This window comes from Colletes latitarsis, chromosome 9, assembly GCF_051014445.1.
Source record: "Colletes latitarsis isolate SP2378_abdomen chromosome 9, iyColLati1, whole genome shotgun sequence".
In the NCBI taxonomy this organism is placed as follows: domain Eukaryota; kingdom Metazoa; phylum Arthropoda; class Insecta; order Hymenoptera; family Colletidae; genus Colletes; species Colletes latitarsis.
In genome coordinates, this window is record NC_135142.1 from 29,832,986 (window position 1) to 29,848,038 (window position 15,053).

Sequence of the window (15,053 nt, forward strand, 5' to 3'; positions counted from 1 at the left end):
ACTAACCGACTATATAAATCGTGTCACTTGAATCGCAATGACAAAATAAGCAAACTATCGACAATAGCAAAAGTTTTATCGAACAACTGCGTTTTAACGGAGTAAAATGTTTGGCAAGTTTTACGATCCAAGTTTTTGTCTTATCCAATCGTGGCGTCAAATCAAACTGAAGATGGAGTAGTTTCGACTCATCGAGAACTGAACACGACATTGCTAGTAGCCATATTAATTGCCATTGCTCTTATTAAGAAAACTTTATCGCGAACGAAAAGACTAAATTTTATAGAAACACATTTTCCAACAAGGTATGTATGATTTTTTGTTTTTACACGGTATGCGGTAAAAAATACGCCGTTACAATTTTGTCATCCAAGTAGTTGCAATTGTTAGCACACAGTTTACGCTAAACGTAACAGATATTTCTTTGTTTTCCTTTTCATGCATGATCTCCTTCTCGTGCTTATTTATCCATTTAAATTTTTCTAATATGTTCAATTACGGATATATATATGTCGACGTTGATTCATAATATTTGTGGTTAATATTGAATCCATTATGACGCGTTATGTCTTAACGTTCAGAGTAACCTTTTCGTCTACACGAACGATGGAGTAAAAACTGACCTTGCATTACAATGAAGGAAATGTGTGCGGATTAGGACTCAATGGTATCATAGTTGATCAGTTTTAAACGAAAATAATTACATCTTTCATGATTCAATGACAATGCATTAGGTTGGTGCATATGAAATGTCATATTATTAATAGAACGTCATACACATTTTTCCTTCTTTAAATAAAGTATTTTAAAATATAAGATTCTAATTCAAGAAAACATTTCGTACACACTAACTTGATAGAAAAATCTTTTCGAGTACATATTTCATTTTTCCACACAACAGAATAATTTATTTACAAATAATAACTTCCTTCGTTTTAGAAATACTATACACCCAATAAAACAGAAATATGTCGAATGATATGAATATGCAAGCTGGAAAGGTATGTTTTTTTTTTCTTAAAATATTATGCATGCCTAACTTACGCATGACAACTGGGATATGTGAAATGTATTTAAAAGAAAACTACACACAGTTATGATTGGGCTGCTATCATGACTGAAATTTCATTGATTCCTCTAATTGGAAAACAGGAAAATTATGGTAAACAATTTGTCGATTAATGCTAATTTTTCTTTGGATCAAGCCCAATGAGGAAGAAACTGTCAATAATGCAGAAGAAGAAGAAGGCAGTTCATCTATTGACCTGCATGCGGTACCTATTTCTGCAAATTAAAATTTTGCTGCTTAACGATTTCTTTTTTTTAATTTTTTAAATACTTTTTTTAATTATTTTCCCTGTCTTTTGTTACTAACAATAGTTCCCATTGTAGAGTAGTTAGAATTACCAATGTAATATTTAAAGCCATATCTACTATAACATAATGTACGTAATGAACTAAAATTTTAGCAAGAAAGTGGACTAATTTATGGAGGATGCGAAGGACCAGATGCAATGTATGTGAAACTAGTGAGCAGTGATGGACACGAATTTATTATTAAACGTGAACATGCTTTGACTAGTGGAACCATAAAGGCTATGTTAAGTGGTCCCGGACAATTTGCCGAAAACGAAGCTAATGAGGTTAATTTCCGTGAAATCCCGTGAGTTCATTTTTTACGTTTTTAAAAGACTATTTCGATATATTTAAAAAGTATCTAGGTATATCTATATGTATCAAACTATCTTTTACTTACAGCTCTCACGTATTACAAAAAGTTTGCATGTATTTTACTTATAAAGTACGTTATACGAATAGCAGTACTGAAATACCAGAATTTCCTATTGCACCTGAAATTGCATTAGAATTATTGATGGCTGGAAATTTCTTAGATTGTTAAGATCAATTAAACAATACCGGTAATTAGGAGCAATTTAGTTTTAAACGTTAACAAAATTTTTTCTTATAATTTTTACTTTGAGGTTCACTGATGCATCGTTATGATATCGAAGAACACGCGCGCTTTATGTTCTATTATTTATACTTGCAATGTTGAAATAATTAGTGTATTATATTTGTTGTTGTAAGAAGAAATAATTAAAGTTTATCAAATGGCAAAACTTACAAACAGAAATTCGAAAAATTTCTTAATACTTATCAAGTGCTAAACATTTAACAAGCATTGTATGAACTTCAATTAACAAGCAATTAAAAAACTTGTTGCTTATGTATAGGAAACAAATTATAATTGACTGCATTCGTCGCATATTTCAATGATATAATAAACTATCATATTTTGAAAGCTTCTGCATCAAAAATGTTAATATAATATTATAAATGGCATCGAATTCGTACATTGTACAGTAGCAGAAGTCTTGTGTTTAATAACATTGTGTATTGTTATAATTCCATAGTTATGTTTTTCCATTACATTTAAGAATATTTATTTTTTTTTTTTCTTTTATCAACATCATAAATTATTTCCTGTACATTATTCTATAGCAAAGTTTGTAATATCTTATACTTCGCAAGGAAAAAGTGGTAGCTTGTAGATTCATAAATAACACACAATACACTTAGAAAATAGTTGAACTACAAAATTGAAATATATTATGTGATATATTGTAAGACAACACGCAACACAATAATCTTTTACAGACTCTTTATATGTGTGTGCGTGCAACTGTACTTTAATATAATTAATTATAAGAATGCGAATTGGTTGCTGTTATTTTTCACCGTTATTTACCTAAACAAACAAGACACATAATTATAAATAAAGATTTATCTATTTTCTTCATAATTCAACAACGAATATTATAACATTTGAATCAATTACACATTTTCACTTTACATATCGGTAATTGTAAAGTCAAATATATATAGTATTTATATAAATATACATACAATTAAATAAATCCATTTATCACAAAGAATGTTATAAATTTCAATCCTTCTTTTCTCTTAGTATTTAACACACTTTTATTGTAACGTTAAGTATATGAATATACTTTTATTTCGTATATATTACGTTATGTATCACAGATTTACTTGTTCCTTGTATCCTTTTCAATGTCTTTAAATTTTGCTTCCAATCGTTTGGCATATGATGCTAATTTATATGCAGCTTGTTCCAGTTTAGTTACACTGTCGTCAATCTCGTTGATGTTATCCAAGATTGGTTGTAATTTTTTATATTTCTCGTTTAATGAATCTAACGATTGAGCTACGCTGGAAGATATTGTTTTCAGTTCGGTGTACTTCGCAATCGTCTCTTTGTTTAATCGTTCCAGCAAACGATAGTCGGCGTGAGTAGAGGTGAGTTCTTCTTGCAAATATTCACCGGTTTTTTGAAACATCATATTGGCTAAACGACTCAGATTTGGATCGTGAGGATCCAGTGCCTCGAAGCTACTTGTGCTAGTTGAAAGTGTAGTTCCGCGTTTCGGCGAACCACATCTTGAATTGCGATCTGTTACTGAATTTTCGGTACAGGGCGGTTCGATTTGCACGTCCTCCCTCGACAAATCTTTAACCGATGTCATGTCGGATCAAAACAAATCGCAGTAAACAACTTCACTGGCTTTAAAAACACTGCTAACAAGTTAGTCTTTCATTGATTCACTAACTACTCGTTTCAACGTCGCCGCAAACTAACAAAAAAGCTGTTACTAGTTACTACCTAGCAATCATATGACTGAACCAGAGATGCCAGATTGAGCACCGGGTGCACTACTCACACATTCCAGATTACGCCTACATACGTGAACTCGTAGAGTTTCTCGGAAACTTGATAAAGGCAAACTGACACATGCTCTCTTTCTCGATTCTCCGACGAGAGAGCCGCCCAAGTTTGTCGTGGAATAGTTCGTTATTTACAACGATAGATGACGCTTATTTATCGACCTCAAACCCTCTGGTGCTAAAACGCCCAAGTTTGTCGTGGAATAGTTCGTTACGCTAGTTTCCATTCATTCATATTAATGAAAAAGCTAAAACCGATAGGAGGAGTGGATCCGAGAAACATACGGTCGCTGCATACCAATGCAAAATTCATAATAAAATAAAATATTTTCTCTATTAAAGAAATTTCTTTCATTTTATAGCACCTCGGTCTATACAATTAATATTTATTGCACATTAGAACAATACAAATATATGCAGATATATACAGATATATGTAGAATATCTGTATCTATATCAATAATGATATTCATTTTTTAAAATTAATACAGGTACATAAATTATATGGCACAATAATTTAATACTAAACATCAAATATTTTTTGATTTATATCTGAAGGACTATTGCTTAAGGAACAGATCGATTAAACATATTTATAATAATTATGACCATTATATCCTCTGGAATTGATTTTGAAAGTAGAAATTATTGAATGTACTTAACGTTAGATAAATATAAATCTACCTTGTGCTTTGGTCTAAACTTTGGTAACTAGACACCACCATGGCTTACATTTGAATAACAATGTTTAACTGACAAACGTTTCAGAGATTATGGTTAAGATTTGTAACCGTTTGGATTATTTTGTTGCCAGTTCCATGTATCTATACCTACAAGTTGTAAAATTAACAAAAATATCTTTCGTCACACTAAGAGTACCTAACTGCTTGTATAGCAACTTACACATATCATCTATATTTTTCGTGGCTTGCCAACCTAATTCCTTGTTAGCTATGCTAGCATCTGCATAACTGGCAGCTATATCTCCTGGTCTACGGTCAACTATTTTATACGGTATTTTTCGTCCTGATGCCTTTTCAAATGCATGTATAACTTCAAGTACAGAATAACCCTTTCCAGTGCCCAAATTGATTGCTTTAAATCCAGTTGGATTACGAGTTTTTTGATAAATCATTGCTTTTACATGGCCTGCTGCCAAATCCATAATATGAATATAATCACGGACTCCTATAAATTACATGCCATAAATCAATCTGTTTTTTGTTTCAGAAAAGCAATTTTATCAAGCCGTTTACCTGTTCCATCAGGGGTATCATAATCATTACCATAAACATATAGCATTTCCCTTTTTCCAACAGATACTTGAGCAATATATGGCATTAAATTATTTGGAATTCCATTAGGATCTTCTCCTATTTGTCCAGAGGAATGAGCTCCAACTGGATTAAAATATCTTAGAGACACAATGGACCATGCCTAGAAACTCCTTTGTGACAAATATTTAATTATATCGTAAATGAAGAATAAAGGAAACATGGTACCTTATCTGAAATACACAGGTCTTTTAAAATTTCTTCGACCATGTATTTTGTCTTTCCATATGGATTCGTGCAATTTCCAGTATTCATATTTTCACCTAATGGTAGCTTTTCAGGGGTTCCATAAACAGTGGCACTACTTGAATAAATTAAGCGCTTTACATTATGCTCTATCATAACTTTTAACAAATTCAGTGTTCCACCAACATTTGTTTCATAATATTCTAGTGGTTTCTCGCAGGATTCACCCACAGCTTTCAAAGCAGCAAAATGTATGACACAATGAAAAGTATACTACAATACAAGTAATAATTTCAGATACATATTTCAATCAATGGTCAACTAAATTTTTAATTGTACCTCTTTAAATACATCTCGTAATTCGTTGATATTTGTTATATCACAACGAATAAATGTAATTTTTTTGTTTGTTATTTTTTCAACTCTCACCAGACATTCTGCTTTTGAATCATTATTTCCTACAAGTAAAAGATACAGCTATATTCCTATAATTTATTTCCTAGCTATGAAGAGAAATACATACTATATATATTAAATATATAGCTGCAGCTACAAATACTTATATAAAAAGAGCTTAATAGATGTTAATATAATTTTATTTTAGTATCATACAGTATTACTAAATGATTTTTATTATAATCATAAACTCATAGGTCCTTATTTTCCTGTTACAATTAGATTTGTTACTCCTCACCTTTATAAGCATTACTAAAGTTGTCTATTACCACCACCTTAAAATCTGCTTGCAATAGTTCCAATACTGTGTGAGAACCAATGTAACCAGCACCACCCGTCACCAGTACATTCCAAGATTTGTTTGTCATTGTTTTTTCGTGCTGTTTTAATTATTATTTCGAATATATTATTCTACAGTTATTGAACTTCTAATTTAAAAAAAAAAAACTAATATGTTAGAAACCATTTAGTGCTAAAGATGTGCTAATGCTACTTAAAATGCAAAGAAACAGCTCCATGGAAACTTTAAATGTCTATACAGGATTATTTCACGTTTTATGCATGAATTATATCAAATAATAAACATTCCTGTTTTATTTAAAATAAAATTCTATAAAGTATAAGTTCTTACCAAGATACATTGATAATATTGTTCATATATAGAAATTACTACATATTATAAAATATATAAAACTACGTATACAATTTAATAGTAATAAGTAGAAAAATTACATATTATTAGAAGAAAAAATAAATATTATACCTTAATGTTTGACACGTAAGCAATGAAGCACGCGTGATATCGGCAACAGGTATGCTATATTTATCGTCAAAGATTGATAAAAAGAATTGTATTCGATAATAAAATTATGTCATTCTGACACGTCATTATGTTCTTGACGTAATTTGATAAGCGGGAATGGTACTTGAAGTAGAAATAAATGCAAAAGTGTACATTTTTCATTAAGTGTTTTCAGGTTACAATTTTCTCGCGCGTTATTTAGCAACAAAAATTTGAATAAACTATGTTATAACAATGTACCAATAGTTACACGTGTGTAAAATTTGGATATATACGAGTCATGTTATAGCGCTATCAATATTTTTGATATTTCATTTTAAAATTCATATTTCAATGCACGTATTTGTAACAAATAAATTAATTTTGTATATAATTTGTTTTTCTTTGACGATTACACGACGTTCCTCCGTACTTCTTCTGATGGTTCATTCTTTTTCTCAGACTATTGTCAATATTATTCTTAATTCTCATGTTCCTATAGAAGAACTGTGCGAAAGATATTCTTGTCGTAATCGTTTATTTGAGGTTAGGTCGGTGAATATTTCCTCCTGCGTATCTTAGGATTGCTGATAATGGGTTGCATACATTTGTTACGTTGGTGAAAATTTTGGAATCATTCTGGAAAAATTATTTTCGATTGCAGGGGTCAATTACAGTCATTTTTGGTCAATAAACATACTCCCGAAATCCTACCCACTTTCTAGAAAAAAATTCGAATAGATAAGACAAATTTTTTGGCGAAATTAAAATATTTCAAATAATTCTGGAAAAATTATTTTCGGATGCGGGAGTCAATTACAGTCATTTTTGGTCAATAGACATACCCCCGAAATCCTACCCACTTTCGAGAAAAAAATTCGAATAGATAAGACAAATTTTTTGGCGAAATTAAAATATTTCAAATAATTCTGGAAAAATTATTTTCGGATGCGGGAGTCAATTACAGTCATTTTTGGTCAATAGACATACCCCCGAAATCCTACCCACTTTCGAGAAAAAAATTCTTTTCCGAAAATGTAATATGAGATTGGAAATGTTGCCCTGAAATTCCATGCGTATATTTTGGAAGATTTTAAAATAAAAAGAATTTTAACCTTAACATTCGTAATGAGGTTTATGTCTAATCGACTTAGAATTAAAAGTCCGTTAGATACTAAAGAAATTCGTCGTTAATAGTGTCTCTGTTGATGTACACTGCCTAACGTGCGTCTCTTTGACTTGTGCCCCTCTATGTAACGCGTAAACACAGGTTTATCGGTGACGTTAAAAAGCTTTGGAAATGTTTCACGTTGTATCGGGTAATTAATCGTTTAATTCGCGGTTTAACATGAAATGCGGCCACCGAAATACCACACGATGTTAGAAATAGATCCCACAGTTTCACCTTAAATAATATTATTAATTTTCGATTGCATCGTCGAAAAAAATGGCTTCTGGTAAGAGCACCAGAGAGGTTTTGTTATCTCTTATCGATGACATCGAACTAATAACAAAGTAAGGCACAAATGAGCTACGAATATTCGAAATTATCGCGCCAAATAGTATAATTTTATTATTGTGAACCTTGTATCGTTTTAGAGAAATGATAGAAAACACAATCGCTCAAAAGCTTTCAAAACTCTCGAGCGAGGAACACGCTCAGCTGACTGAATTATTGATTGCCAAAGACGACGAGTTAAAAGCGACTTTGAAACGTGCTGCCGAGCAAGCGAAAATTAATTTAAAAATGGAAGCTTTAAAAGTAGAGGTTGAAAGGCAGGATCAAGATATTCGGCAATTACAGCAGCAATTAAAAGAAGCTGAACAAATTCTAGCTACAGCTATTTATCAAGCAAAACAAAAGCTACAATCCATTGCTCGTGCCAATAAAAGGCCAGTTCCCTCAGAGGAACTGATTAAGTATGCACACAGAATAAGTGCATCAAATGCTATTTGTGCACCACTTACATGGCAACAAGGAGATCCTAGGAGACCATATCCCACGGGTGAATTTCTTCTACTTGTGTTTCTTGTCGATTTCTGCCTAAGCATCGAATAAGTCTGAGCATGCTTCTCATAGATATCGAAATGAGATTGGGATATCTTGGACGACTAAGTGATCTTCCTTTGAATGGACAGATGTTAGGTTCCCACCCTGGAATACCAGCAGATTTGCATAGAGCTGGGCATCCTGTGGGTGGTAAGTTGATAAAATCAATTCTATACCTTTGTATTGAATTTTATTTGTTTGGCAGAAACACAAATCGATGTTGTTATTTTAGAACCACCAGTGTCACAGGCCAATCAATTTGCATGGCACCCTTCTGGTGAAATTCATATGTCAGTGAGTGGGCAAGGAAGTGTTGCTATGAACACTCATAAACAGGAAACAGAGGATGTAGAAGTTATGTCTACAGATTCTTCAAGTAGTTCCTCCAGTGACTCTCAATGATCACTGATTTATAATGCTAGAGTATGGACCAAGCTTTATTTACTTGTTATTAAAGAGAGAACTACATTTTCTACAAACTGGATTTTTCGAATGATAAATTTATTGTAGTGTATAGTGCTTTTTGTACTATTTCTGTATTTTTATTGTAAAAACGTTACATGGATTTAAGAAGAATTTGCGGTAAAAAGTTGTGTAGCGATTGGTGGGTATAATACATTTCCGGATTCGTCTAAAATACAAAATAATGTTCTGTATCGAACGCGAATTATCAAACTGCAAAACGTGTGTTTTTTCTTACCGATTGCACTTCATTTTTGAAATTCGTTTTTTGAAATAGAATATTTTGCTCGGTAAACGTGAGTCCGAATAGCTCGCAATCTGCCCGAACTTTTTCTATGTCTTTATACAATAGAATCTCTTGTAATTTCAATCCCGGGAATGTCAATACTTTGCTATTATATCCTGAGCTCATTATTTGCAATGCTGTTCTGAAATGTTCGTTAATGCGCGATATTTTTTAATTATCATTCAAATCCGACATTTGCGCTTGAAAATATGACAAAATCGACATACTTTCTTATGATTTGTAAGTTGGTTATAGCCGCACAGGCAAGCAAGGGAGAAAGTTGTTGAATCAACGAGCAAACACGCGCGTAATTTTTTAAGTACCAGGCGAACGATATTTTCATTGATAATTGAACGTCCGACGATTTTCTAGAAAAACGATGAAAACGATAATCTTGAAAAACAAAATATTAATCACGCCACTTATATACCTTAAATTGCTCGGGAGATTTAATGCTCTTCTTAAAGCTTCAACATTACCCATATTTAAAAGAATGTACAATGCTTCCATTTGCTGACGATTATCATTCAAGCTCAACTTCTCCATACATCTATCAAGTTCTAGGCAATCTCCTTTGTCGTTCAAATCATTGTCATCATATAGGACTAGCAGATGAGTTATGCATTCAGAAAGGTGTTGGTAGTTTATTTTTGGATTAAATTCGTAGATACTTCGATCGCATAATCTGCAATTGTTTCTCGACGTGTTCTGTACTGTATCATGTACTCTTCATCCTGCATGACTCTGAATAAAAAATATGGCCGTACCTTTGCGCAGAATAAACTAAAAATCGAACGATCAGTTCGAAGATCCGAATACTCGTAAAAATATCAATCCTTTGAATCGCAACGTCTTGTCTGACCGCTCTCAAACGGTCGAAGATAAAATCGTATACTATTATCCAATCGACGTCGGATCGCGTAGCTATTCTGAAATACGCCGCTGAGTTCTATCGAGAGCGATGTAAATCCACGTATCGTAAGAAGAAATCATGATTTTAAACACACCTGGTGAACAAGTATCTAATCGTTGATAGCAACACGGGTGCAGGACGCAGTTGATCGGGATCGGTCATAACTAACCCGGCAGCTGGACGACCAAAACATTTTACAGTTTTCATCGGATCGGCCTTCGGTCGTTTATTCGCCTTCGTGCTCTCGTCGATTTCGAATCTATGTAGCAAACCTTCTTTCTCTCTCCTTCGTTCACAAAAGGATCAATGTTAAAAGGGACTTACTACGATTCTGTATCTATATTTCTCAAAATGATTGCCAAGAATTGAAGATATAATTATTAACACAGCTGTGACTTACATCCAACGTTCCTTCTCTGGGCACATTAACAAACACGTTCCTTGTATAATATCAGTCATTTTGTAATGTTCGATAAGTCGGTGCTTACACTGTCAAATAACAAAAGACGGTTGTGCATGAACGTGCCAAAGTATGTGCACGCTTTGGCTCTTTGCAACGAATTTTACGTTGACAGGAATTGACTAACTTCATGCATATTGGTATCGTCTAGTAAAAGAGTGAACTTGGTTTACGAATGTCCACCATGTGATAAATATGTTTACACGCGTGCACGAGGTTTTGAAAAAGTGAATACATGTCATATGTGTCCAATTAATCTTGTCGTCGGTAAATGCATCTTCTCTTGTTCGATGAAACTTTAGCTGTCGCATGTTATTTAAACTTTGTACCGTATTTATATAATAATCGTTTTGTACTATAACCTATAACTGTTAGGTTATTAATTTAATCAACAGATTACTTATGAAATATGTATCATTTTTGCCCATTATGGTTTAGGTCCAGTAGGCATTCTCCAATGTATTTTGTAAATATTGGTTCAATTAAAGGTTGGTAATCTATTATAAAATTAAAATATCGTAGTGTCGCCCATGAGCATTATGTAATATGTAGTTTCATTTTTTTTATATATATACATAGCTTCAAGCATAATTTGTATATAAATTTATTAATAACCACAGACGAGATTTGGGGATACCTTTATCGACTACGATGGTTGGGTTGCACGTGGTTTCCGGGGTAACTATTTTTTAATATAGAGTGCGCTTTAAACCCATTAATTAACGCGATCGGTACTTCAGTTTCATAGGATGCTAAACTTGTCCTATACTACTCGTCTGTGACGAAACAACTCGTTCTACTGCAGTATTTCCTCACAGATTTCAAAAGCAAAAGATAAAACATTCACACGTTCTTGCAATGTGAAGTTTTTTTTTTTCATTATCTCAATATATGGAATATAACGTATATGCCTTACGAGCGCGCGTAATAATCTTTACGAAAGCGGTATATTCCTATTTAGCATTTCCTGTGCTGCGTCGCAGGTTTAAAACTTCCATAAACTAATAAATTACATTTCCAATTACGTGTTTTTTTTTTCTTTTTAGAAAACGAGGCATTAATTTTCTCGAGATACAACGTGCACACACGAGCGAACGAACATACGTACCCACTTTGTTTGTTCATTAATATTAATTGCTGCACGGTAAGGAATTTGAAGCGTGTTTGTAACTTTACGAGAGTAAGTCCCTCTTTTGTAATTATGACCTTCATCGTGTTCTTTCTGTTTGCTCGTTATAGTGTGGGCAATTTCGATTGTCGAGGATATCTTAAACCGCAGGTAACTACAATGTAAGTAATCGCAGGTAAGACAATGATCTCCTCGGGTCTCTGCGAAGAACACTTTTCTGAAAGTGAGAAGATAACACGCGTATGTATATGTATACCATGCATACGGTATAACGATGGAGGAGGAGTCACCGAAAGTGATCGAGGGGAACGTTCTTGCGCGTCCTTGTGGTTTGTACGATACTTGTTGCGTTGTCATCTTCGTCGACACCGTTATTGCGTGAAGGTTGATGATCTTACGTAAACTTTCGTGCGTCCTTTTCTATTTTCTTTAGCCTCTGGTCCTATCACCGACGAGTTACTTTACTCCTCTCGCCGTTTATATTTGTATTTCTTTTCGTCCCACGCTGCGATCCAGAATTCTTGTCTAGACTATTTTTTACTATTCGAATCGACAAACATTCTGGATGATTCCGAAACTCGTTTGACGAGTACGTTTTCTTGAAAGTGAATCCTGCGTGTTGCACGGTTTCGCTTCCATTCCACCACAAGCAAGCCTCGCATTGACGAGCTCCGACGTTTATTTTATTCTAATCTTTTTTTCTTTTCGTTTCGTCGTACTCGTGGCAATTCTCCTTGTAAAAAGGAGAAACTAGTTCCGGTGTTAAGCAAATTCATCTTCGTTCGACCGACTTCTCTACGCAATCGGAGAGCAGCGTGCTCGCGTATGCCCATGTAAGGCAGACCGGGGTCGAAAGTAACAGTTTGACTTTGGAACATGTTCGGAAGAATTGCGACTCGGTTTGAAGCAGTTTGGAAATTATACGATGTTTAAGTACTCGGTTGAAACGAAATGGATCGCGTCATTCGATTTGCGTCAATCTCGACTAAATTTCGTTGCTTTACGCATGTTTTCGAAGGGATTTTTCGGTGATTCACGTTCTCGGGAAGACCTGAACGATCATCGTCGTTAATGTCTTCCTAATCCGCCGTAAACCGTTTCTCGTCACGCAATTCTATGTACGAGCTTATCGTACGCTTTCTGCAACAGCCGATGCGTGTCAGTGAATGTTTAAGTATGACACAGAAAACAATCGTCGACTTTTACTCCTTTTTTTTTTCTTTTATTTTCTACTTTTAATCGTTTATTATCAGTTTCTCCACTTTACGTATAATGTAATGAGACTGAAAATTACAGTTTGCAGTCGTCGATTACTGATATCGGTAATTGCTAAGTGGATTACATTTTGCGCAACTACGGTTTCCTAGCTTCACGTGACTATCAGTCATGTAAACTGTTAGAAAGACGATTGTTAGATTGGATCCTCTGTAACCAACACTTATGTGTCTATAATGTATTTTACAATATTTGACTAGTTGCTTTCGCTCCCTGTTACTTTTGACCCCGATCTAACCTGCTCATATTTTTCTGGAAACGCGTGAGAAACGAAAATTCGAACGCTGAAACGTTCCGACATAATACATAACGTTTCCTTTTGTACTACGATTTTATCATCGTCGATTACTGTAAACGAATCGTTGCTGCGCGTCGCTCCTACGATATCTGCGACGAATTTTGTACAATTTTCTCCGCGCGTTGTTCCATGACCTTTCCTCGTGCCCAAAATTTCTTCCAAACGCACGGAATTGCACAACGGTATTATGCTACCATCGAACATCGTACGTGTAATTTAAATATTTTTTCTCCGTTTCCGCGAGATGATCTGATATCTATTCAAATGATTAAACGATAGCAAAAAATCTCATTGTTTCGATCGAGGCACGAGGATGTGTAATTACAAGCGATTACCGAGTGTCCGCTGGTGCTATACGCGTGCACAAATTATCCGTGTTTATAATAAACGTCGTACTTGGTTCGCGCGACTCTACATTAAATCGTAACTTTTAATCCACACGGTGGATTATTAATTATGCATGACAAAAATTAAAAACTAGTAGGTACCGTGTCACGTGCAGTCTTGTACTACCGGAAAATCCGTGACACGTACGCCTGAACGTATCCTGCGTCAAGATTCTGCGAAAAAATCCATGTTCGATCGGCTTTAAGGACGCGTGGCAATTAACATTGCCGTTCGGCGATTGATGTCTCACGTTCCACGCTGTGGACGTCAGAATAAAATGATTCTCGTTATCTGAAATTATATGGACGAAACAGTATCGTACGATTAACTGACGAAGCGCTAATACTGGCTGTAAAACGAAATATTTCTTATCACGTTCCATTAGACGATACAGAAAGACCATTTGGCGGACTTATAATTGAAATATTGATACCGTTTGCCAAGGACGTGCTAGCTGAAGCTGATGTAATCGAAGAATTAATCGAATTATAATATAAAACGTATAAATGGGGGGTATCCTGTCCGTTAAATCGAGATGTTACGGTATGATTTCATCGGAGACGAGTGAATCGTTCTTCCTCGTAGTCGAGTGTTTTCTACAATTCTATCGAGCATCGTTGTTTAAATATTTGTGTACTTATTTGAGGAATGTTTCTTTTCAGGATGAAATCGAGGCGTGCCCGTGTACGTTACGAAGACTACGGTCCGTGTCCTATCAGCGCCTAAATGGAAAATACAACCGTGAATGCATCGACGCGTCAGACACGTTCCTTGCGAAATTAAAATCGTACTTCGCCGGACGATAACTTCAACAACGTCAACGAAAACGTGTACGTTCGACGTTTCTGCGAGATGAAAAAGAACCACGAATGAAACGTTATTGTATTCGATCGAACGCCAGTCTCGTCGTACCGATTTTCCTTGTACCAAGCGAACCGGTGCGCAGCTTGTTGAAAGTTCCACGTGCGAGGAAAACCACCTCGGAATGTCATCGATACGGATTGACGCGATCGGGTACATTGGTGGGAATCCCCATACGTTCGCAGGGGGAAGCGCGAACGCGAACGGACGGAATACGTGCATGGTGGCGTTGCTCGTAACTCGTTCTGCACGCGTGTTAAAAAACTGGGTAAAGTGGTAAAGTAATAGGACCGTCGACGATTCGTGGGGTACGTGTGACCTCCAGGGAATTCCTGTATAGAGAGACGTACGGCGTTGCATTGGTTCAGTCTTCCTTAAAGCGTCGCTGATTTTACATACCTAGTCAGTACGCGCTAAGGACGAACACCGGT

At 34.8% G+C, this 15,053-nt stretch overlaps 5 protein-coding genes across 8 annotated transcripts; 2 read left to right on the forward strand and 3 right to left on the reverse strand.

Moving 5' to 3' along the window:
* The first annotated feature begins 14 nt into the window (after positions 1-14).
* Eloc (transcription elongation factor elongin C) lies at positions 15-2,718 on the forward strand. 4 transcript variants are annotated; one of them, XM_076772957.1, is made up of 6 exons: positions 23-305; positions 582-667; positions 940-1,001; positions 1,206-1,274; positions 1,470-1,663; positions 1,759-2,718. In XM_076772957.1, the coding sequence occupies exons 3-6, from the start codon at positions 969-971 to the stop codon at positions 1,898-1,900; spliced, it is 438 nt and encodes a 145-aa protein (XP_076629072.1). In that variant the 5' UTR covers positions 23-305; positions 582-667; positions 940-968; the 3' UTR covers positions 1,901-2,718. The 4 variants fall into 4 exon arrangements, with proteins under 4 accessions (XP_076629075.1, XP_076629073.1, XP_076629072.1 ...); XM_076772960.1 differs by lacking the exon at positions 1,206-1,274 and having other exon boundaries at positions 15-305; XM_076772956.1 differs by lacking the exon at positions 582-667 and having other exon boundaries at positions 29-305.
* A 52-nt stretch (positions 2,719-2,770) lies between these two features.
* Blos2 (biogenesis of lysosome-related organelles complex 1 subunit 2) lies at positions 2,771-3,831 on the reverse strand. Its single transcript, XM_076772955.1, has one exon. It carries the CDS (start codon positions 3,543-3,545, stop codon positions 3,048-3,050), a length of 498 nt encoding a protein of 165 aa, XP_076629070.1. The 5' UTR covers positions 3,546-3,831; the 3' UTR covers positions 2,771-3,047.
* Positions 3,832-4,109: 278 nt separating this feature from the next.
* Gale (UDP-galactose 4'-epimerase) lies at positions 4,110-8,629 on the reverse strand. The gene is made up of 7 exons (XM_076772946.1): positions 8,470-8,629; positions 5,959-6,100; positions 5,604-5,722; positions 5,247-5,537; positions 5,001-5,181; positions 4,648-4,932; positions 4,110-4,574 (listed from the first exon to the last, which is right to left on the reverse strand). The coding sequence occupies exons 1-7, from the start codon at positions 8,551-8,553 to the stop codon at positions 4,522-4,524; spliced, it is 1,155 nt and encodes a 384-aa protein (XP_076629061.1). The 5' UTR covers positions 8,554-8,629; the 3' UTR covers positions 4,110-4,521.
* On the forward strand, positions 7,765-8,953 carry Med4 (mediator complex subunit 4). The gene is made up of 4 exons (XM_076772951.1): positions 7,765-8,016; positions 8,101-8,507; positions 8,582-8,701; positions 8,784-8,953. Exons 1-4 carry the CDS (start codon positions 7,949-7,951, stop codon positions 8,951-8,953), a joined length of 765 nt encoding a protein of 254 aa, XP_076629066.1. The 5' UTR covers positions 7,765-7,948.
* A 97-nt stretch (positions 8,954-9,050) lies between these two features.
* LOC143345602 (SAC3 domain-containing protein 1) lies at positions 9,051-10,907 on the reverse strand. Its single transcript, XM_076772949.1, has 7 exons — positions 10,613-10,907; positions 10,307-10,498; positions 10,067-10,228; positions 9,730-9,984; positions 9,527-9,667; positions 9,252-9,441; positions 9,051-9,182 (listed from the first exon to the last, which is right to left on the reverse strand). The coding sequence occupies exons 1-7, from the start codon at positions 10,669-10,671 to the stop codon at positions 9,108-9,110; spliced, it is 1,074 nt and encodes a 357-aa protein (XP_076629064.1). The 5' UTR covers positions 10,672-10,907; the 3' UTR covers positions 9,051-9,107.
* Between the last annotated feature and the right edge of the window lie 4,146 nt (positions 10,908-15,053).